Source organism: Mandrillus leucophaeus, unplaced genomic scaffold, assembly GCF_000951045.1.
Source record: "Mandrillus leucophaeus isolate KB7577 unplaced genomic scaffold, Mleu.le_1.0 Scaffold837, whole genome shotgun sequence".
Classification (NCBI taxonomy): domain Eukaryota; kingdom Metazoa; phylum Chordata; class Mammalia; order Primates; family Cercopithecidae; genus Mandrillus; species Mandrillus leucophaeus.
The window spans coordinates 52,543-76,530 of NW_012109108.1; the positions used below are offsets into that span (position 1 = coordinate 52,543).

Here is a 23,988-nt window from a genome sequence, read left to right on the forward strand (position 1 = left end):
TCCTTAGCTATTTGGGTTCTTTTTTGATTCCATATGAATTTTAAAATAGTTTTTTTCTAAATATGTGAAGAATGTAATTAACAGTTTGATAGGAATAACATTGAATCTGTAAATTCCTTTGGGCAGTATGGTCATCTTAGCAATATTTATTCCTCCTATACATGGGCATGAAATGTTATTCCATTAATTTTTTTCATCTCTGGTTTGTTTTAGCCATGTTTTGTAATTCTCATTGTAGAGATCTTTTACCTCATTGATTAGCTATATTCCTAGTATTTTATTCTTTTTGAGACTATTGTGAATGAGATTATATTTTGATTTGGCTCTCAGCTTGGACATCACTGGTGTATACAAATGCTACTGATTTTTATGCACTGATTTTTTATCCTGAAAATTTGCTGAAGTTAATAGTTTTAGGGCAGAAACTGTGGAGTTTCCTAGCTAAAGAATCATATTGACTATGAAGAGAAATAATGTGACTTCCTCTATTTGCATGCCTTTTATTTCTTCCTTTTGTCTGATGGCTTCAGCTAGATCTTCCTGTACTATATTGAGAAGGAGTGGTGAAAGTGGGCATCCTTGTTTTGTTCCAGTTCTCACGGGGAATGCTTTTAGCTTTTTCCTGTTCAGAATGTTGGTTTGTCATAGACTGCTCTCATTATTTTGTATTATTTTGAGGTGTGGTCCTTCAATAACTAGTTTACTGAAGGTTTTTAATATGAAAGGATGTTAAATTTTATCAAAAACCTTTTTTTAAATTTATTGAAGTGATTTTGTGGTTTTTGTTTTTAGTACTTGCTGTGTGAATCACACCTATTAATTCACATGTATTGAATCAACTTTGCATTCTGGGAATAAAGACTACTCGATCATAATGGATTAGATCTTTGATGTGCTCCTGGATTCAGTTTGCTAGTATTTTGTTGAGGATTTTACCATCTATGTCGATGAGGAATATTGGCATGAAGTTTTCTTTTTTGTTGTGTCTCTTCCAGGTTTTGGTATGAGAATGATTATGTCCTCATACAATGAGTTGTGAGGAGTCCTTCTTCCTTGACGTTTTGAAATAATTTTAGTAGGATTGGTATTAACTCTTTTTTGTACATCTGATAGAACTCAGCTGTGAATCTGTCTGGCCCAGGGCTTTGATAGATTGGAAGGTTTGTTATTACTAATTCATTTTCAGGACTGGCTATTGGTCTGTTCATGATTTAAATTTATGGGGGTTTCAATCCTAGTGTTATGAGATCCTTGGGGTTTTGCTGGAAACCTCTGTGGCCAGTGATGCCTTTGTTCAAGGTTTTCTCCGGCCCTCTGGACTCATTCTGACCACTCAGCCTTGCAGGTTGTGCTTGGCTTATGCTACCAGCCTGGATCTCATGCCTGCCGAGGGTGAGCCAGGTGTGAAGCAGCAATGGGTTTGTAAGCAAGCCTGTAGTCTGGCCATTGTGTAAAGCCTAGCACACCAGCTGCGATGGGGTGGGCAGCTCCAGGCACCAGCATGGCCCCAGCCTCATGTCCCCAGCTCTCTGCAAGGTTGCAGCTGGACCAAGCACACCATAAACAACTTCCACAGCTGATACCAGGGAACACAGTGGCACCCAGAAGCTTGGAGACACCAGGAAACACAGGGCCCTAAAGAGGGTGTCACAGCCCTGGCTCAGGGTGCTCCTAGGTCTGGGCTCCTTGAAGGGCCACAGCTCTTCTCTCTTTCTCTCTTCTGTCTTTCTTGTCACACACAAGGTGGTGAGCAAGGTGTCTGTTTCAGGACTGTTTGTGTTCCAGCTCTTTCAGCGCTGCCATTTGGTGGGTCTCAAGTTCTTGTCTTGCATCCAGGAAGAATGAGGTATGCAGACAAATGGAGGTGAGCAAGATGACGAGGAGCTTTCTTGAGCATGGTAGTCAGGGTTTCCTGATGAGTGTTCAGCTCTCAGCAGAGATCAGACCCTGGGGTGAGTAGCTTCTCTCTGTAGCTGTTCCTCCCATTGTCTCTTCTGATCTGAATCTAGGATGTTTTATGGGCCTCAGATGGGAAGAAGTGCAGTCCCAGTGTTCCATGGGCAGCCATGGGTGGGCCCAGAAAAAGCACCACAAGTTCCCACTGCGGTCCACAGGACCAGCAGCCCAGCTCCCAGGCTTCAGGCCCTCCTCAGCTTGAAGGTGGGGCTTCAGCTGGGACCCACCCCCTTCTGCCCAGGAGCCTGTCTACCGCCTGCCACCCTTCATAGCACCAAGGCTGTCACTGCCAAGGGTTGCCTGAAGGCCAGCTTCGACCTGCCCTCAACAGCCCCTCGGCTTCCCTCCTGTGTCCTGGGTGCCCAAAGTCCAGAGGGGACCGAGGTGGCAGGGGGCTGGTGTGTCAGAGCTGCCCCAAGTGTGCACACATCCAACTGGGCTATGACAGCACCGGGCTTGGTGTCAACCACTCTCCGATACTGGAGTGTGTTCCGGGAGTGGGTAGAGGCCAGACAGTGGGAGCAGACACCCCTGAGCCTATGGGAACAAGGCGGGGGCCTTCCTTGGCCTCCGATATTGCAGAAATGCCTCAGTCAACAGCTGCGCATGGGTGGCTGCAGATGCTCCCAGGAAGGCAGTACCCCTGCCTGCTCCTGGCCCCCAAAAGCACAGGGAGCCCTGGGTCCACCACAATTACTTGGGCTGCTGCAACTGTGCCCAGGAGGGTGGGACTCCTGCCTGCTCCCTGCTCCCACTGGCTTCGTGGAGCAGGGCACCACCCCGGGCCCAGCTCTGCCTTGGAACCCCTCTACGCCCTTCCCTCCATGTCTAACCACGCTGCTCCCCCATCGGTGGGTGACTCGGCGCGGCCTCATCGCAGTAGCAGGGCGATACCACGGCAGCAGCCTCTCGGGGGGAGTCCCAGGGGTGGACTCTCGGGACTCCTGCCTCCTCTCTGTGTTTCCCTACAGCGGAGGCGCAGCGGCCCTGGCCAACTTTGTACGAAGGAACCCGACACAGCGGAGACTCTGGGCCTGGAAGTGGGTCCTGCCCGGCCATGCAAAGGTAAGGGTGGTGCAGTAGGCTGCTGTGGGGTCACGGGGCACAGGGGTCCCACTGCTGCCTTTGCTGTTCCTGCGGCCGCTCCTGCCACCACCACCCATGTCTCCCCACTGCAGCTGATGTGATGGCAGCAGCCACTCTGGAATCCTTGCCGCTGCCATCATTAGGAGGTTGTATTTTCCCAAAAACGTATCCCTTTCCTTCTAGGTGTTCTAGATTGTATGCATAAAGGTGTGCCTAGCAGTCTCTGCAGGTTCCTTGTAATTTTGTGGTGTTGGTGGTTATTCTTGCTTGTGTTTATTTGGATCGTCTCTCTTTTTTTCTTTATGAATCTAGCTAGTGGTATTTATTACTTATTCTTTCAAAAAAACAAACTTTTGTTTTTGTTTATTTTTTGGTCTGGACTTTCACATCTCAATTTCATTCAGTTCTGCTCTGAGTTTGGTTATTTCTTTTCTTCTGCTACTTTCGGTATTGGTTTGCTCTTAGTTTCCGGGTTCCTGTAGGTGCAATGTTAGGTTGTTAATGTGAGACCTTTCTAACTTCTTGGTGTAGGTATTTAGCATTATAAACTTTCTTAGTACTGCTTTAGCTGTGTCTCAAAGATTCTGATATGTTGTCTCTTTGTATCTCTGTTTTCGTTTGTTTCAAAGACTTTTTTTAAAAACTTCTGCCTTAATTTCATTCTTTACTCTGTTTCAGGGGCAGGTCATTTAACTTCCATGTAATTGTAGGGTTTTGATAGGGCTTTTTGGCATTAATTTATATTTGTATTGTGCTGTGGCCCAACGGTGTGGGTGGTATGATTTTGGTTTTCTTATATTTATTGAGAATTGCTTTATGGCTGAGTAAAGCATGTAGTCAATCATACAATATGTGCCATCTGCAGACGAGAAGAATGTATATTCTGTTGTTGGATAGATGTCTGTTAGGTACATTTAGTCAAGTGTCGAGTTTAAGTCCTGAGTGTCTTGCCTTGATGATCTGACACTATCAGCGTGGTGTTGAAGCCTTTCACTAATATTATATGGTTTTGTAAGTATCTTTGTAGGTCAGTAAGAACTTGTTTTATAGATTTAGGTGCTCTAAAGTTGGGTGCATATGTATTTAGAATAGTTAAATCATCTTGTTGAACTGAACCTTTTATCATTGTATATTATTCTTTGTCCTTTTGATTGTTGGTTTAAAGTCTCTTTTGTCTGAAATAAGAATAGCAACTTCCGCTTTTGTTGTTATTGTTGTTCTCTATTTGTTTGATATATATTTCTCCATCCCTTTACTTTGAGACTGTGGGTGTTGTTGCATATGAGATGAGTCTCTTGAAGTTTGAAGGCAGCAGAGTCTTCTTGCTTCTCTATCCAACTTGCCAGTCTGTGCCTTTTAAGTTGCTCATTTAGCCCATTTGTATTCCAGATCAAAATTCATGTGTGAAGATTTGATCCTGTAATTGTGCTGTTAGATGGTTATTATGTAAACTTGATTATGTAATTGATTTATAGTGCCAATGTTCTGTGTATTTTGGTATGTTTTTGTGGTAGCTGGTACGTCTTTTGTTTCCATGTTTAGCACTCCCTTAAGGACCTCTAAGAAGGCAAGTCTGATGAGAATGAATTCCTTTAGTATTTCCTTTTCTGAAAAGGATTTTATCTGTTCATCACTTATGAAGTGGTTTGGATATGACATTCTTGGTTGGAATTTTCTTTCTTTAAGAATACAGAATATAGGCCCTCAATCTCTTCTGACTTATAAGATTTCTGCTGAATAGTCCACTACTAGCCTGGTGAGGTTCCCTTTGTACATGACCTGCCCCTTTCACTAGCTGTCTTTAAGAATTCTTGTTTCACGTTGACCTTGGAGATCCTCTTTCATTCTATATTTCGGGAATTGTTGTCTTATGTAATTTGTGTGTTGACTTCTCTAGCAAGGTTGAGAAAATTTTTATTGACAGTATCCTCAGATTTGTTTTCCAAGTTAATTGCCTCTCTATATCTCTTTTAGAAATTCCAGTGAGTCACAGGTTTGGTGTCTATATAATCCCATATTTCTTGGAGGTTTTGTTTATTATTTAAAATTCCTTTTTAAAATTTTTGTCTGCCTGCTTTGATTCAAAGGAACAGTCTTCCATCTCTGATATTCTTTTCTCAGCTTGATCTATTCTATTATTAATGTTTCCCATTGTATTATGAAATTCCTTTAGTGAATTTTTTATTTCCAGAAGTTCAGTTTTGTTCTTTCTCAATGTGTCTATGTTTTCTTTCTGCTCTTCATCAGTTTTACTATTTTCCTTGGATTGGGTTTCAACCTTTTTCTATGTTTCATTGAATTTCCTTGACATCTAGATTCTGAATTCTATGTCTGTCATTTCAACAATTTCAATCTGGTTAAGAACCATTGCTGGCAAGCTAGTTAGGTCATTTCCAGGCAAGAAGACACTGGCTTTTAGAGTTGCCGGTATTCTTGAGCTGTTTCTTTCTCATCTGTGATGGCTAATATTTCTTTAATCTTTGAAATTCCTTTTCTTTGGACGGTGCTTCTTGCTTTTATATTCTTTGTTGTCCTTGAGGTTTTGACTCTAGTGTAAATTTGGGTTTATTAGATTGTTTTCCTTTTTGGATGGTTTTAGGGGACCAAGGCTTAATTCAGCACCCCAGGGCTATATGCTCTGTCTCTAGGGAGCTAGAACAAGACCCTTTACTTTGCTTTCTGGCCCCTTGAGGTCAAGCACCTGCTCTGCTGGAGGTGCTGATGTGTTCCCAGACTACTGGCAACAACATTCCAATCAGGGATGCTGGCAAAAGTGCTTCAGTGGGGCATTGGAGATGACATGAGAGAGTGTAATCCAACAGGGAAGCAGGGGGCCAGAGGCACATATGTAGTGATGGGGCAGCCACATGCATCCACTTGCTCATAGGGTAGCAGGAGTAGGCTGCAGGTTACTGGGCACTGGTGGGAGAAGGCTGAAAGTGAATCTGCACCAGTAACGATCCATATGCAAAAGCAAAACCTGGGCTAAAAACTGGAAGTTAGGGGCTGCTGGTTGAAGAACTATGACAGCAGCTGCTGGCAAGTGCTTCAGTAGGGCAACTGAGGCTGTGCCCTAAGTGAGTGTGGCTATGCAGGGGCCCTAGTAGAAGCCAGCACAGAGAGGAGCGGTCAGATCAGACTGGCCCCGGCCCATGTGCAAGACAGACCTGCTTTCTCCAGACCTGGGAGCTAACAAAAGCTAAAGCCACCTAAAGAAATATGGAAAGCCTTGGGGGATGGGCACCTATGGCCGTGTTCCACTGCAGCTATTCCTGTGCCAAACCCTCTGGGTTCCACACAGAGTAGAGTACTGTCTCTGCCAATTCTCTGGGAAGTTCTCCCTGCCAACTAAAACGTCTCTGGGAGTCATGGAGTCTCCTGCAGCTAGGATCCTGGAGGTCCATGGTAAGAGGGGGCTGTTCATGCCTGTTTCACTCACTCCTTCTCTAGGAACTGTGCAGGGCCAGGAATGAGTCATGGTGCTCAACAACCCTATTCAGAATTCCTAGCTTCCTCCCCCTGTAGCTCTGGTATCTGCATTCTCCCTCTATTCACTCTGAATGCATTTTATCCAAAGATCTTCTTGGAGTGTGCCAGTCTGCTTGATATTCTTATCTTTTTTAGTGGGAGAAGCTCTTCCAGATTTCATCTAGTCAATCATCTTGGCTCTATTCCATAACTACTTTAAATGTATGTAATATACACATATTAATCTAAAGGCAAAAATTGGCAGAGTGTATAAAAACTGAACTTAGCTGTATGCTGTTCAAAAGACACACTTCAAACAAAATGACAATGATACATTGAGAGTAAAAGGGTAGCAAAAAATATGTAATGCAAACAATCAGTAGAAACTAGGAGTGGTTATATCAATCTACTTCAGTGGAAAAAAATTACAAGGGGCATTACATAATGATAAAAGGACTAATCTGTTAAGAAGATAAAGCAATTCTGAATTCCAAATAGCCAACAGCAGAACTTCAAAATACATGAAATGAAAACCAGTAAAGCTGAAGTAGGAATAGACGAATCAATAGTTATAGTTGAGCATGTTTACAAACCACTCTCAGGCAATTGCTAGAATTGTTAGACAGAAAACAAGAAAGGATATAAAAGAACTGAACAACATTATTGGTCAAGAGGATGTAATAAAAATACAGAGAGTAATCCACCTACAAAGAAGAATACACAGTCTGCTCAAGTGCTCATGAAACATTAACAAGATAGAACAAGATGAACCATAAGAAATGTAAAAGAATTGCAATTATGTAGAGTATGATCTTTGACTAAAATGGAATAAAACTAGAAATCAGTAACAAAAAGAAAACATAAAAATCCTCAAACACTTAGAAATTAAATCATACACTTCAAAATCTTGCAGTAAATGAGGAAATTTCAAATAAAATAAAAATATGCATAGCATTGAATGCAATTGAAAACATGACATATCAAAATGTGTGGGATGCAACTAAAGCTTTACTGAGGAAAAGTATTTACAACACTAAATGCTTATTTTAGAAAGTAGGAAAGAAACAAATCAGTAATATCAGTTCCTGCTTAAAGAGATTAGAAAAAGGAGAGTAAAATAAACCCAAAGCTAGTAGACGGAGAGAAATAATAGAGAAAAAAAGCAGTAATCTATGACACTAAAAACAGATAACAGAAATAATTGATAAAACAAAAAAACTAGCTTTAAAAAAAAATAAAATTAACATACTTATGACAAGACTGACAAAGATAAGAGAGAGAAGACACAAATAACTGAGATCAGGAACAAAACGGTATCAGAACAAATCCTGCAGCCATTAAAATAATAATGAGTATAATATGAACAACTTTTCATTCATAAAGTCAACAACTTAAGAAAGTTTCTCACACATCACAAATGATCAAAAGTCAGATAAGAAAAAAACACATAATCTGCATAGCACTGTAACTATTAAAGCAATAGAATTTGAAATATAAAATTTCCCCCAAAGCAGATAAGCAGGAACAAATGTTTCACCAAGGACTTATACCAAATCTTCAAATAAGAGCTCACATCCTTAAGTTCAGTTTTTACAGAAGGCCTGATGATCTATGGAGAGTTGGGAAATAAAAGTAGCAATATTATGCTGAGATTTTTGCTTCTGTTGCTGCTCAAGTTCGGAAAACTTGAGTATATAAACTCAGACTAAAACTTAATTTTTAATGGAAATATTTCAATGTAGCTCAGTTTTCATGGTCACAAGTAAATCACTTCTGAAGATTTACATACATTGTGAGTGGGTATAGATTGTTGCAAGTATTTGGTTAAACAAACGAAAAAAAATTTTTTTAATAAACTATGTGAGTGGGTAAAGGGATAGGGTCACACTAAAAAACTGACTTGGAGTCTGGAGTATACCTTGCAATTGTTCTCCCAGAAAGACTTAGGAAGAAGATCAGTTGGTAGATGTGTTTTCACAATCCGGGGTGATGGATTCTTCTCTAATTGTTCTATACCTAGAAATTTAGTTAAGTATACAGAAATATTAGAGTCTCCAGAAAGGCTACGTTTCCTTATTTTGCCAATCAGTTTTTCAAGACATTTTTGAGCATTATGTAATGCAGCTAAATTCTGAACCAATCACAGGCATTTCACCACATTACTAGAGTCTGTATTGTGTAACATTCAAGGGTACACATTCTGAGGTTAGTCACCATGAATTCAAATGCAGACTCTATCACTTAAGCATTGTGAGACACTTTGAAAGTATCTCAGAATCTCTGTACTTCAGTTTCCCCATCTCCAAAACGAGAGATAATAATACCCTCTTAAATAATTTGTAGTTTTATTGTACCTGTGCAATAAATGACTTTTTAAATGTTTTGTACCTGTGCAATAAATGACTTTTTAAATGTTTTCTTCATGCCAAAGAGATAATCAATAACTAGTAAGTCTAAAACTGGCTATTGTGTTGTATCAGATACTGTAGCATAGATGACATTAACTTTGAGTGTAATATCAGCTGTTGTATCTATATTTTCATTATATTCTATATGTGTCATATGTCTCTCCATATATGTATGGACAGGAAAAATGTGTAATCTTTAGTTATTAGCTTAGCTCTTTAAAGTCATACAACAAATATATGGTAGAACTTGGTTTCAAATTAAGGTCTTAAGAGAGATGATACATAAACTTCTTATGCATTCCTTTTTTTTCCGCAGTATTACTTATACGCAGTCTAAACTCTGGAATACCTGATAATCTTAAATCATCTTGCCATCGCTGAATACAAAGGCAAACCCACGTAAAATTGCATCTGACTCACTCATTGAAAGCAATACTTTGTTTTAAATGTTCACAATAATTCACTGCATATGCTAAGAAGTCATTCAGCCTATTACAACATTTTTCTTTTAATGTTCTATAAAACACATTTTGACTTAGTAAATTTTTAAATTATTTGTTTGTTTACTGTATGTCCTCATGTCCCTTCCCCAACCTCACTCCTAAACATAGACTAAAATGGAGATTTCATAAGAACAGAGATGTAACTTGTTTTGTTCATAAATAAATGTCCATAGAGAACAGTGACTAGCACATGGTCAGTATGAAGAAGACTATTTAATGTCAGTAGAGACAGGTTTGGCAGACAGGAAATTAAAAAATGTGGAAATCCAAGTTAAATTTGAATTATCAGATAAATAGCAGGTTGTTTTTAGCATGAATATTTCCCGTACAACACTTGAAAAGTGCTTGTATACTTAATAAAATTGATATTTATCTGAATTTCAAATTAATTAATTGTCCTGTATTTTATTTGCAAATATAAATGACTGTAAACATAAATTACCGTACAACTCCACCAGGGATTTTACTATGCCTCTACTGATCTAGCAACTACAGTCACTTTACCCAGCATATAAAAATGAGAAATTGTAATCTTCCACAACTCGTTATTACTTAATGGCCATGACATGAACTTATGTCTGTTTCTTTTAAGAAGTTTTTCTCACATCTGTTGTTCCCTGTTCCGCATTCAGCTTCCCTGAAAGAGTTCTCAATTTCCCCTGTTTTGCAATCATTTTGCCAAGTGAGTCTTCTAAATGAACCCTTTATATCCACAAGTATGAGTGTTAGCAATGTGTAAAGACAATAAAACTATCTATATTCACTCTCTAGAGTAGATTTATTTATTTATTTATTATTTGAGACAGAGTCTCGCTCTGTCCCCCAGGCTGGAGTGCAGTGGTGCAATCTCGGCTCACTGCAAGCTCTGCCTCCCAGGTTCAGGCCATTCTCCTGCCTCAGCCTCCTGAGTAGCTGGGACTACAGGTGCCCGCCACAACGCCTAGCTAATTTTTTTGTATATTTTAGTAGAGACGGGGTTTCACCATGTTAGCCAGGACGGTCTCAATCTCCTGACCTCGTGATCCACCTGCTTGGGCCTCCCAAAGTGCTGGGATTACAGGCGTGAGCCACTGTGCCCGGTCTAGAGTAGATTTAAATGATGCAGTTTACCCTCATCCACCTGCTGAACTCCAGCCATTCACTGTCAGGCAAAGCTGCATAGCCTCCCTCTCTATCCCCAATCCTGCCTTCCATCTGTTATCCTTTACTCCCACGTCTCTGATTACTTTGGTTCTGTCACTTTTTCATTTCATACTTTCTATGGCTCTGAAGTCTTGCCTCACTCTTGAACTCATTTGGGTTCCTTGCTCCCAGCATAATCCCTCAGTTCCAAGCTTTCCAAGGATAGACATGTTTAAGAACATCAAGCCATAACATGGGCACGTTTAAGAACATCTCATCATAACCATTTGCTTTAAGAATCTTTGCAGTTTGCATTTTAAGTCCTTGACAAATGTAAGAGTAACAACTTTGTGAGAGTAACGGATTTGCTTTGTAATGCTAAGTAAAAAATGTTGAGTATTTATACTTGAATTTTAAGTTGAAATCTTGCTAAATTTCTAATTTTCTTTTTAAAATTTTTTTAGAGACAGTCTTGCTCTGTCGCCCAGGCTGGAGCACAGTGGTGGAATCATTGCTAAGTTTCTATGTAGTTTTGAAACATTTAAAATGGCTAAGATTTGCTGTATTTATGAGCTTAATTTATTGGAGTATAAGTACTTGGGAAGGTTTGTCTTGGTCAGATAAAGTAAGTACTCAAGGAAATGAAATATACTAATTATATAAATGCCACTCAAGTGTTTAAAGGAGCTTAATTAAATATAACTTGGATCAAATATTAAACTCTTTTTGTTGTATAAGTAAAATAATAATATTTATAAGCTGAACTTAATGGCTTAGGAAAGAACTGGGATTTTAGATTTGTAACTCTGAAAAATTGAATCTATTTTTTAAACAAAATGAAACAAAACAAAAATTGGCATTTGCTCTCTGACTTCTGGCAATGACATAGAAGGACTGACATCCTGCCAGTTGATCCGTCTCTGCCTATGGAAGTAACTAGTTCAGTCAGTCTGCTGAGAGGCACCTCCATTACAGAAGAGGATTTGGATATTTCTCTTTACATTGTCATACAGGTCTATTACGATCCTACTACTTATTTTTATCCCAGGATTCTAGCAGCATTAGACAGTCAAGCTTCACTTCTTGAATACCTCTCTCATTTATCTACAGGACACCATACTCTTCCATTCCCTCTTAGCTCATTTTTTTTCAGTTTCCTTTGCTAGCCGCTCTTTCTCTACCTAACTTCTGCATGTTGATGTTTTTCACAGCTCAGTCCTTCTCTTCTCATATTACTCCACAGGCTTTCCCTGGGCAATCACATTGATTCCAATGTCCAATTATGCTGAGCATTGCCTAATGAATATATTTTAATAAGCTCCAAATACCATCATTTTAATTCACTATAATTTTAACTGATTATAATATCCAATGGCATCTCAAGGTTACCATTTCACAACTCAAATATTAATAACCCTACACCCAAATGTGTTCCTCTCCAAGTACTTTTCCTTCCAAGCAAATGGTTCCACAGTCCACTTGCTTGATGAAATAAAACTGTGTCATTCTTGATTCTTTCATTTCCTTCATATTTCCTTGACAGTCCATCAACAAGTCAAAAATATATCTTCTCTAGCATCCTCAATTCTGCCTCCACCAAGCAACTTGTGGAATCTTTGTATTTAAAACAACAACAAAAAACAAAAACCCTATAATTTTTCTTTGCATAAAACCCTTCAATGTCTTCCTCAATGTTCTTGGAATAAAATAAGAAAATATTTTAAGAATTACAAGTCCTACATGATCTATCCTAGCCTAATTTCCAATTGTTTTGCATCCCACTTTTTCCTTCTTTCATGGATCATTTTAGTCCCCAGGCTACATCAAGATCTTCCTGGAATATGCTTTCCAGGACTATATCCTGGGATATTCTTTACCCAAGTATGTACTTTTTAAACTCAATTGGGAGTAGATACCCCTTGTTAAATTTAGACTAAAGTTGTCATCTTACACATTTGAAGTTTGGCTTAAAGGTTTCTCTATACATAGTGAATTGTAACCTAACTGGATGTGTAAACATATTACATTCTACCTTGTGCCAATCACCAAGTTTTGGCCAATCGAAGGTGGCCAACTCTTCAAACTGTGTTCAAATAAGTCAAACACTAAACTGTAACTAAGCCAGCTGTTTCTATGTCTCAATTCTGTTTTCTGTGTGTCACATTCCTTCCTTCCGTAAACCATGTAGCTGTTCTGGAATCTCTGAGGCTATTTTGGCTCAAGAGGCTGCCTGATTTGTGAATTGTCCTTTGCTCAATTAAACTTGTTTACTTTAATTTGTCTAAATTTTTTTCCTTTATTACCCATTTAAAGTAAGCTTTCCTATCATTCACTTCCACAGAACCCTATTCTTTGGCTGTCCAAGACTACTAACATTTACATACTGTTATTTACTTTTTAACATCACAATATTACTGTAAGCTCCCTATGATACAATATATAATTTCTAATCATTATGTATCTATACCATAGCACAGTGAATAATTCTTTACAAGCATTCCATAAATACTTGTAGAAGAAAAATTAATAGTATTAGTGAATTCTACGTTTTAAGAAAAGTTGCTCCTTGTTTATTAATTACAACAATGTCCTAAATTAGGAACTTACTGATCTAATCTGACAAATTCTACCCAACAAAAGTCAATAAGACAGAAAAAGTATTGTTTATTTTATCAATCAAATTTGTAATTGTTTTGTACAGTAAGACTCTCATCTTTGATATCATACCTGGATATACAAGAGACAAAAATAAAGTTTCTTCATATTCCTCAGTTTTACATTGTTTTCCAGCTTCCATTTTATGTCACCAAATCTACTCCAGTTTCAGTGAAAGTCACACATACAATAATGCATATGCCGTGTAAATAATATTACAAAATAATAATTCCAAGTGGGTTAAATTTACCTGATATTCTTAATCCAGGGAGAGTCATTTCCAACATTGGAACTTTTTCGGTAATAAAACCTCGCTTACATTTTTCAATATCTCCATCATTTAGAATCATGTCTGTAATTTCACTAACCCAAGTAGTACCTGTGACAAAAGGCAACATTTTCAAAATAATTACCCAAATTGCACAGGAGAAGGGAGAAGAATCTATTGGAAACACTACCATTTTAACACATTCTATTACAAACTTAATTCCCCTTTCTATGCCCCAAATGCCAATTTTAATATACTAAAATAGGTGACCGCACTAAATGAATATTAACTTTATTTAGAATGATAATTATTTTATGGATAAGTTGATTTCCAGGAAACAAAAATCGAGGTCGGACTTGAATTTGTCAGGCCACAGAACTCACCTGATTTAGGATAAGTGGCTATCACAATGTCATCTGGTCTGCTATGGAACTGTTCAATTTTTTCCCAGTTGTTCACAAAAGCACAGGTCATGGGACAACCATGGACCAACTTCAGATCTTTTCGCAGAATATCTTTTGGGGAAAGCATTTTAATACCAGATTGTACAAATATATAATAGATTGACAGTCGTTCTGGAGAAATATAGAGAATAAAAATCAGAATCTGAGTAACTAATGTTGGTCTTAAGACACCGCAATTTGTCACAAAGTAAAATTGGCCTTTTACATTCTGGGCACATGGAGATCTAAGTACAAAGGGCGTATTTTGTGGGCATTAGGTGCAGTAGATTGCAAGAGCAGTAACTGGCTCCGTGACAAGCAGGACAAAGGTCTCTAGTGGATATTTTGGAAAGAAATGAAACTGCATCTCTTTCTTTGAGTTAAAATGCATGTTTCACAGAAATATGCGAAAAACAATCTGAACAATCTGGACTTAAGGCAAAATAAATCCACCGTTCATTATTAAGACTTCAGCTATACTTCATTTTTCCTTAAAGAAAATTTGCTGTCATTCTGACCTTTGATCTTCAGTTTGTAATTCACCTTCTTTCTTTGTCTGCTTCTAAGATTATTTTCTTTATCACTTATTTGGAGCAAGTGGATTATAATGTTGCTAGGTGTGGTTATTTTCGTGTGTGTGTGTGTGTGCGCGCGCGCACTCACACGCACATTTTAGCACATTAGAGCTTCTTGGAATTGTGAGTTTATGGTTTCCATCAAATTTGGATAATTTTCAGTCATTATTTCTTCAAATATTTTTTCTATCTCTCTCTCCTTCTGAGACTATAATTACATGTATATTAGGCCATATGAAGTTGCCCACAGCTGAGAGATTATCTATTTAGTTTTTTAAAAAGCTTTTCTGTGTGTTTCATTTGGGATATTCTCTCTCGCTATGTCTCTGTAATTACTAACCTTTTCTTCTGCAGTGCTTAATCTGTCCTTACTTCTTTCCAATATGTTTTATCTTGGGCTTTGTAGTTTTAGTCTCTGAATGTTCAATTTCAATATGCTTATATTTTTTATTCTCAATTTTTTAAGCATACTAAATACAGTTCTAATGATTTTTTTTCTTTGTTAACAGTAACATCTGCGTAGTTCTATGTTGTTTTCAGTTGATTGGTTTTTTTTCTCATTATGGTAGTCTTTTTTCTCCTTGTTTACATGTCTGATAATTTTTTTATTGGATGTTTGGTGCTCCTGTTACTTCTGCTTGCTTAGAAACTGTCATTGATAATTTTTTGCGTCAACCTGACTGTGCCATGGGGTCCCCAGACATTTGGCCAAACACTATTCAGAGTGTTTCTGTATTGGTGTTTTAGGACTAGATTAATATTTAAATTAGTAGACTGAGTGATTATCCTACCTAAGGGGGTGATCTTCATCCAATTAGTTGAAGTCTGAGTAGAGCAAAAAGCGTGATGCTCGTAGGAGTGTTCCTTCTACCTAACTGCCTTTGAGCTTTAACGAAAACATCGTTGTTTTTTGTTTGTTTGTTTATTCCTACCTGCAGATTCAAACTGAAACATGGCTCTTCCTGGATCTCCAGCCTGCCAGCCTTTTGACTAGAGCTAAACCATCAGCTCTCCTGGGTCTCCAGTTTGCCAGCTCACCCTACGTATCCTGGAATATGCCTGAATACCTACCTCTAAAATAATGTCATATATGTATGTGTTCAAAGGCCGTCAGACAGGAAGAATTCCTCTTTACCTCCAGGAGAGTCACCCTTTTGGTTCTATTCAGCCTTCAACTGATTGCATGAGCCCCATCCACATTAGGGAAGGCAATCTGCTGTACTCAGTCTACCAACTAAAATTTTAATCTCATCTAAAAACACCCTCACAGACACACACACACAGACACACACACACACAGACACACACAGACACATACATGCACATTAAGTAATGTTTGATCAAATATCTGGGTTTCCTGTGGCCCCATCAATTGGACACATAAAATTAGCATCACAAAGATCTACTCATTATTTATTTTTTCCATTTCATTTCCACTGAACTTTGTAAGTAAAACCATAGCCTTGCTTTTAATAATGGTTTTCATTTTACATCAATTTTATTTTATTTTACAATTTATAGATTCCTTCATAATCGATGTTCCATTTATTTCTTAAGACCTGTTAATTTAATAACATAGAACACGTTTACTATTGTATGGATAGAAAGAATTTGAACTAATTGCAGCATAAATTGCATAATATCTTAGAGGAAATTGTATTGCTTCTAGTAAAATAACTTTAAAAATTGCCAATCAAAAGTTCTTAATTGATTAAGCATAACAGTTTCTGGCAAATATTTTGTAAGTAATTTGTGAACCCACAAACAAAACTCACTAACTTAACAGCCAGCTGGAGCTTAAACTAGTTTACCTAACATTAATTTGTACAGAAAGAGGTATGCTTTTGACTAGGAAGAACATGTTATGATAACAGCCTTGTATTTCAAAGCCAACTCCTTCACCATCACTACCCTCATCAACACACACACACACACACACACACAAATCTAGGAGGAAGAAATTTGGGCAAACATTTTTTCATTTTATATTGTAAGACATGTATTACATGCGATATTTTTATACACTGTCATTCATGTGTTTCACACAAAAATGCTGTGTTATTTTGTTTTTCCAGTAAAAGTCATTATTCAACAATAGGTTTGTCCTGAAACATGTAGCATCTTATGCTACAAATAGAGTGAAAATTAATAAAAATATCTTGAATTTTGCATTTTCATACTGTTTATTGAGTAATGGAGTTGTAGGCCTCAGAAATCTGGAATAGAAGATATTAATGGAGGAGCAGTCTCAAAATAGATTAGACCCAGACAAGTTTAGAGCATTTGAGGCCCTGGGGCAAGGATGCCAATGACAGCTGAGTGAACGGAGCCTTTTAGGAAAATTATATTAAATATTTATCTTCTACATGCTTCTTAGTTATCCTCCATTTCCAGTAAAATGTCAGGTAGTCTTTGTAATATTTCGTTAGTGGAGATAGTCTTGTAGAAAATATTCTGCAGCATGAAATACTGTGGAACATGTTAGCAGCTCAAGAAAGGAACAATTAATGTGGATGGTCAAGGAGTCAGCAGAAGGAGGAATTTGAAAGAAAAGAAAGTAAGTCTGTAAGTAGTGTACTTGGGATGAAGTTTGCATTGAATAAATTGAATGAAGAAATGAATGAATGATGAGATTTCCACTTCTCACCCAGAATCTTTTGATATCTCGAGAATGGTGCCCCTTCTCTGTTTGGATATGAAGGAATGAGTGCCCACAGGAGTCAACATAGTACATTCAGATATCAGACTTGATTTCCACAGGATAAATGAAATAGCTCTTTCTGAAACATTTTATTTTATTAACTTCTTAACAAGTTGTTTCTTCCCAAATTATCTAAAGGTAAAAATCAATGGTACACCTCATTTCAAAAATTGTCTATTCTGAATTAATTGAGAAAAATAAATGAGTCTCTATTCATTGGCTCCAGAATGTAATGTTTAGTAGCAGTATAACTTTGCTTATCAACTCTTATAACGCATACATATTATGCAAAAGTGAAAGAATATTGATGGAGCCGATACCCTTTTCGTACTGTCTACTAAAATATAGATAAATTTATTCCCCATGTAGCAAGTAGCTTATATTATATATTTATAGCATCATTTCTGGTTCCATTTCATGTCTTGGTTCATCCTTTGCCTTTTCTTTATTTATTCGTCTTAATTTAATTTGTTCTATTCTTTTATATGCATAAAATTGATTTACAATTTCTATTCAAATTACAGTCCATGTACAAGCCCCATGTGTTATTGGCCTTATCGGAGAGCTTGTTAGAAATGTAGAATCTCAGGCTTCAACCCAGAAGCAGAATCTACATTTTAGTAAGATCCTCAACTAATTTGTTTGCACTTAAAACTCGAGAAAATGACTTTAAACTACCTTTAATTATCTAATGATACAGGGTGCATGTAAATGATTTATCAAAATGAATTCAGAGTCTTTTAAAACAAATTATGTTGATCGTGCTTCTTCGTGTATATGATCTCTAATCATTACCTACCCTGAAAAGATCAGTCTTACTTTCATTCTGTGGATAAGATTAGGAAACAGATCTTCAGAGGCCCTGCTCAAAGAAGCACAGAAAAGGAGTGGCAACCCAGGGATAGACTTTAGTTTGTCCAGCTCTGTTCAGGTGATCATACTGAAAATTTACTGTGGGCCCAACCCAGAGTCAAAAATGTCTGTGATTTATCTCATTCAAACAAGAGTGTTTACAAATTGGAAGGGATTTTGCTTTGACAATGAAAATCCCCTGTGACAAAAAGGTCAGGCTCTTCATGCTGTAAAAATGTTGCTGGAGAAGAATAGAATGAGTAAGAAGATGAAAATAAGGCAACTGATTGTGAATATATGCTAGTCACCTCTGGAAAGTGGATGTGTCCAATACAGGAAGCTACAGGGTATTAGGCATGAACTAGCATTACCTCGTTATGACCAGTGGATAAATGATGAGTTCTGAATTATATGGGGAGAAGGGTATGGAGAGGAGGACTGGAAGATATCAAATAATTGATATAATTAAACTAGATATGCTGAAAGATGATTTATGAATGACATTTGCTTTAAAATCTAAAAATTAGTTCATAAAATATTTTAAACTCTATTGGAAAGGAGTAGGCAATTTAAAGTAGTTGTAAATTATACATGGGATCTCAAGACTTCATATTTAAGATGAGCCATAGGCTGAAAATTAAAATGTCTAAAATTGATTTTAAGGAATATTAATGGAACAAAAGAGAAAAATAAAAAACAATGCCTGTTTTAGAAGAAACTGAGTCATTTAACATTAAAACTATATTTTTCTTTCAGTTAGAAAAAAACAATTTCTTCCATTTGTCATACCCTGACAAAGTTTAGCTCTATCTGATACACATCAAATCCAGCTACTTAAATAAATGTAGTAAATGACATATTTTATATTCTGGAATGCACCTTAAAGGTGTATGTATGTGCATATGTCTGCATGCATGCATGTGAGTGGGACTGGATGAAAGATGGGAGCAGAGAAACGAAAACTTGAAAAAGATTTCTTTTTCCGTAAGTGGTTTACAGTTTCATGAGAAGACCTCCATTCCTTGCATGCTTCAGTTCCACTAAATGTAGACAACTAAAATTGAACATTGAAAGCTTCAGAGATGTTAGACAGCATAAACAACAGTTTTCTATAAGAAAATTGGAATTATGCCAAAGACTTGCTAATTATAAAATATGTTCAAAACAGAAATTGTTCTAAGGCACATAATATTCTGTGGGGGTAGGACAAAACTTCAAAGAAAGAAATTGAAAAGCAAATTTTACCTCACAATTTAATCCCTTTGTTCAGTTTTCATTTTCAGCCAGTGAAGCTGTTGTAGAGTAACCATGGGAAATGGCAGTGGTTCCGGCAGGGAATGGGGAGCCCAGGAAGGCTCCTGGCGCCAGGAAAAAAACAAGTTCAAGGTTTGATCTGAACGTAGCAATCACTGAGTTTACAGGCAGCTAAGATATAAAAAGGTTAAACTACCCACACCCACAATCACACACACACACACACACACACACACACACACACGGCAAGCTCCACTGTTTCAACAGCTAGCAAAGCCAGGAAGACAGGAAATGGATCAGGGTGGTGGCCATAAGTCAGCACAGGCACAGGTTGTTTAGATTTTAAGCTGTCTGCAAGCTTCAAAGGGTCTGAGAAATGCAGAGGGAAAGAACATGAAGGGCTAGTGGATCAAAATTGTTGCTTCTCTATATCTTATAAGAATGTCTTCTAACAATTTTGGCCATAACAAAAATAAAAATTGGTTTTACATGTTTGTGTGCATGTTTCAGTGTATGTTTCCATCTGGAATAAAAGTGAGTTTCTAATATCATTAAATATCAAACATATTAAAGATGAAATGATTTATTACTTTGGCACCTGAAACACAAATATTCTAATCATTTCCACAACTCTTGGCTTATTCTTCTTTTGGTATGCAGAATCACATAGACAAGAAATGACTGGAAATCAATCCATTTGTTAAGAGCGCTCGTCTCAAACTTACACACAACCACAGCCACCAAGTTCTTGCCCCTGAGTTATACCTATGAAGGCCTGGGAAAGTCAGGAAGACCAGAGGGAAACTAGCACATTCCTTTAGACCATCAGTTTAACTTTTAAATTTATTAAAGAAATGTAAAGCATGTTTTCTTCTTAAAAAATGCTGCCAACAGATTCCTAATCTTTGCCAGCCAGGGTTGTTTTATTTTCATTTTGTAAAGAGGGTGGAAGTGTATTACAGAGAAAAGGGGTTTATGTGCACCTATTATAGTTGTATTTTTTTGCCGTTATGGGGAAGCACTATGCCTCCAAATGAATCGGGAACAGGCACATGGAGGGCATTGAGACTGTCATATGTCAATCTATCTCTGATTGAGAACCTGAAATGTTTGACTTTTCTGAGATGCCCTAGCTTAGAAAGTTAACTTTTTAGACTAACTTATTTTCTAAATATGATTTTGTGATTTCATAAACTAGGATTTTCTTTTCTCCTTTTGATGACACATAAAGCCATTGGCTCCCACAGACCACCTCCCCTTCCTACCAGCCTTCATGCAGTCAACTGACACATTCCATAGACGTAGAGTCTGTATAGGTCAACTTTCTGCAGTAGTGAACTACTGAAAACAAAAGCTGAACAAATTATATTTTCATTTGAGTATATAAATCTGCTATTGAAAATTATTTTACAGTGTAAATTTACAACCAATTCAATAGGCAAGATAATAAAATACATTCAGACAGCCTGAAATCCGACAAATTTTGGAAACCTGAGGAATTGTACCTCAGGCTTCCTTAAGTAAACTTATCAGTGAACAAGGTGATTATTCTAACCCAGCCACAATTTGTGAAGATAGGAAAACACACTGAAGGCAGTGGGAGAGGACTAGTGAGCAAGAGGGTGGGCTATAGCACAAGTCCTGGGTTTTAAATCCCAAACACAATCATTAACCAGCCTTGTGAGAGGGACAGAAAATTTAGCCTCTCTGTGCCTCCATCGCCCCACTGGGAATAATAGCATCTTCTTTATACCGTTGTTTCAGTTTTCTCCTTTTTCTTTTGAATGTGAGAAAATACATGTAACATAAAATTTACCATCTTAATGAGTTTTAAGTGCACCTTCAGCAGTGTTAAGTATATTCACACTACAGTGCAATCAATCTACAGAACTGTTTCATCTTGTACAACTGAAACTCTACACCCATTAAAGAACAACTTATCCTCCCTCTGATCCCTGGTAACCACCATGGTACTTCTGTTTCTATAAATTTGATTCCTCAAAATACCTCATAAATGTGTAATCAGAATGTATTTGTCCTTTTGTAACTGGCTTATTTCATGTAACATAATGTTCTTAAGGTACATTCATGTTGTAGCTTGCGTAAGATTGTTTTTTCCTTTTTAGGACTAAATATTTTACAGATACTATAATTCTTAAAAGTAATAAAAATAAAGTGGATTCTTGGGTAGCTTCTACCTTTTGGTTATTGTGAATAATGCTGCTATGAACAGGAGCATGCAAATTTTTTTATGAGATCTTGCTTGCTTTCATTTCCTTTGGATGTGTGCCAAGAAGTAGGATTACTGGTAATTATGTTTTTAACTTTTTATTATTATTATTATTATACTTTAAGTTCTAGGGTACATGTGAACAACGTGCAGGTTTGTTACATATGTATACATGTGCCATGTTGGTGTGCTGCACCCATTAACTCGTCATTTACATTAGGTATATCTCCTAATGCTATCCCATTCCCCTCCCCACCCCTCCCCACAATAGGACCCCGTGTGTGATGTTCCCCTTCCTGTGTCCAAGTGATCTAATTGTTCAATTCTCACCTATGAGTGAGAACATGCAGTATTTGGCCATCAGTGACAGACTGGATTAAGAAAATGTGGCACATATACACCATGGAATACTATGCAGCCATAATAAAAGATGAGTTCGTGTCCTTTGTAGGGACATGGATGCAGCTGGAAACCATCATTCTCAGCAAACTATTGCAAGAATGTTTTTAACTTTTTAAAGAAACCACCATACTGTTTTACTTGTCTATATCATTTTACATTCCCATCAACAATGCACAACAGTTCCCATTTGTCTACATACTTGTTTTGATTATTAAATGAGTTAATATAAAAATTGTGCTTAGAACATATCCTATCCATCACATTCTTTCAAAGAAATTTAGTCATTATAATTAAAAGTTTGTTTAAAATATAGTGTTTATTGTTACGGAGATACAAATGAGCTGAAACCTTATCATCTGTCCTGTGAGAAAGCCCTATATCTGATTATTCTAGTAGCAGCATATGAGATACAATCTACAAAGCTTAAAGGAAACAGTAGAATTTTTTAAAAGTATATTTAATTTTCATGGGTCTATACTACATTATATGCTAATATCTATAGAGTATCTATGAAGTTTTAATACATGCATACAATATGTAATAATCTTTTGCAACCCAAAAGACAGAATCAAGTTTAGAATGAATTTAAGAACAAGCAAATTCTAGCAAAAAATATGTTTAAATTACTTAATTCTTACTTGGTGTGAAATTTAAAATCATCTTGGAAGATGAGTTGTTATATCATAGAGTCATAGGGAAGAAAATGGTGAGGCTTCATGCTGCAGATATGGACCATGCTGTCTGGGCAGAAAAGAAAGATGTGTCGTTATGCAAGGACACGAGAAATCAGGTCAACTGCATATCTCAAATACATACAGCAAAAATAAAGCCCTAATGAAGAAATTTCTCTTACAATAATTAGGCTTTTGTTATTTTTGTTTACTTATTTGATTTCATTTAAAATGTAAAAGTAGTATCTGTGTGTGTGTACATGTGCAGAGATGTGTTAAAATCAAGCAACACTTTATAAAAAGGAATATAAACCCTAGTTGTTGTTATTTTCTTTTTAATGAGAATAACATTGAACACTTGCTGTACTACACTGATGTTAACTTAGTAAGGTCTCCTTATTTGTGTGGAATTGTAGGGTTTATTCATGAGAAAAATAATCTTCCATCAGAGACTCTTGGAAACAAATTAATTTCTCTTTAGAAAATATACATATTGAGCTCTCATTAAAAAATAAAATTTCAATAAACTGCTGCAATGCACACCTACATGGTTTTATTTATATAAGAAAATAACCTGAGAACACATTAAGAGATTTGAAAGAAGAAAATTGACTGTGGAAACTATAAGAAGCTCAAAATTAGATTTACAGTGTCACTTAAACAATGTTGCTATCAACAATGTTCCCACGCTGGAAAAATATTATAAATATATCTTAAAAAAACTAACAAACTGATTTATGTACAACCTTTCAGCAACATCAGGAAACTACCCAAAAGGACTCCACCTGGTAGCTATGCATAGTCTTTGGCAAAATTGTGAAAATTGTGAACATTTATGTTTAGGGCTTCTTATGACAAATAAACCAGTGAAAACAATATTGCATTTTTAATCCATATATTCATAAAAGCCAGGGTTCTCAAGATATTGTGCTGACAAAGAAAGGAAGTGAAATTGATTGGGAGTTTAATCTGATGTTTATTATTCTTCAATTCATGCCAAATTTTTAAAATATACTTAGTGCAAAGGCATTTCCTTAACTGATTGAAACAGTTTAAAGACATTTTTCCCTTTATGTTTCTCATTTTAAAGCTGGTCTTTTAATTTTAGAGTAAATATAATAACACAGAAGGAAATATTACATAGATTTAAAGAAAAGATACAATGTTTCAAAAAATATCATTCTTGAACAGGTCATTTGAGCTATGCCCCTTAACTTTTCTTCTTTCCTTTCCTCGTGCCTATAGTCACATTTACTTTCATCTCTAATTAGAGAGAGTATCTTCAATATTAACTTTGAACAGGGCTGACATTAAGTCTGGAGTTGCAAAAACACATGACTATGAATAGGGTGACCCATCAGTTATCATCCGAACCAAGATATTTTGGGGAATAA

The 23,988-nt window shown here is 36.9% G+C and overlaps 1 protein-coding gene across 2 annotated transcripts in view; it reads right to left on the reverse strand.

The window, feature by feature from the left end:
• SULT1B1 (sulfotransferase family, cytosolic, 1B, member 1) overlaps nucleotides 1–19,524 on the reverse strand; it is a 34,368-nt gene extending 14,844 nt beyond the window's left edge. Inside the window, exons 1-5 of one of the 2 annotated variants that reach the window (XM_011968280.1) lie at nucleotides 19,283–19,423; nucleotides 19,035–19,077; nucleotides 13,850–14,041; nucleotides 13,449–13,577; nucleotides 8,429–8,526 (exon numbers count right to left, since the gene is read on the reverse strand). In XM_011968280.1, the coding sequence (XP_011823670.1) occupies nucleotides 8,429–8,526; nucleotides 13,449–13,577; nucleotides 13,850–13,997 (375 nt within the window). In that variant the 5' untranslated portion in view covers nucleotides 13,998–14,041; nucleotides 19,035–19,077; nucleotides 19,283–19,423. Of the gene's footprint in view, nucleotides 1–8,428; nucleotides 8,527–13,448; nucleotides 13,578–13,849; nucleotides 14,042–19,034; nucleotides 19,078–19,282 lie in introns of both variants that reach the window. The other variant, XM_011968278.1, reaches the window with a different exon arrangement.
• Nucleotides 19,525–23,988: the final 4,464 nt, after the last annotated feature.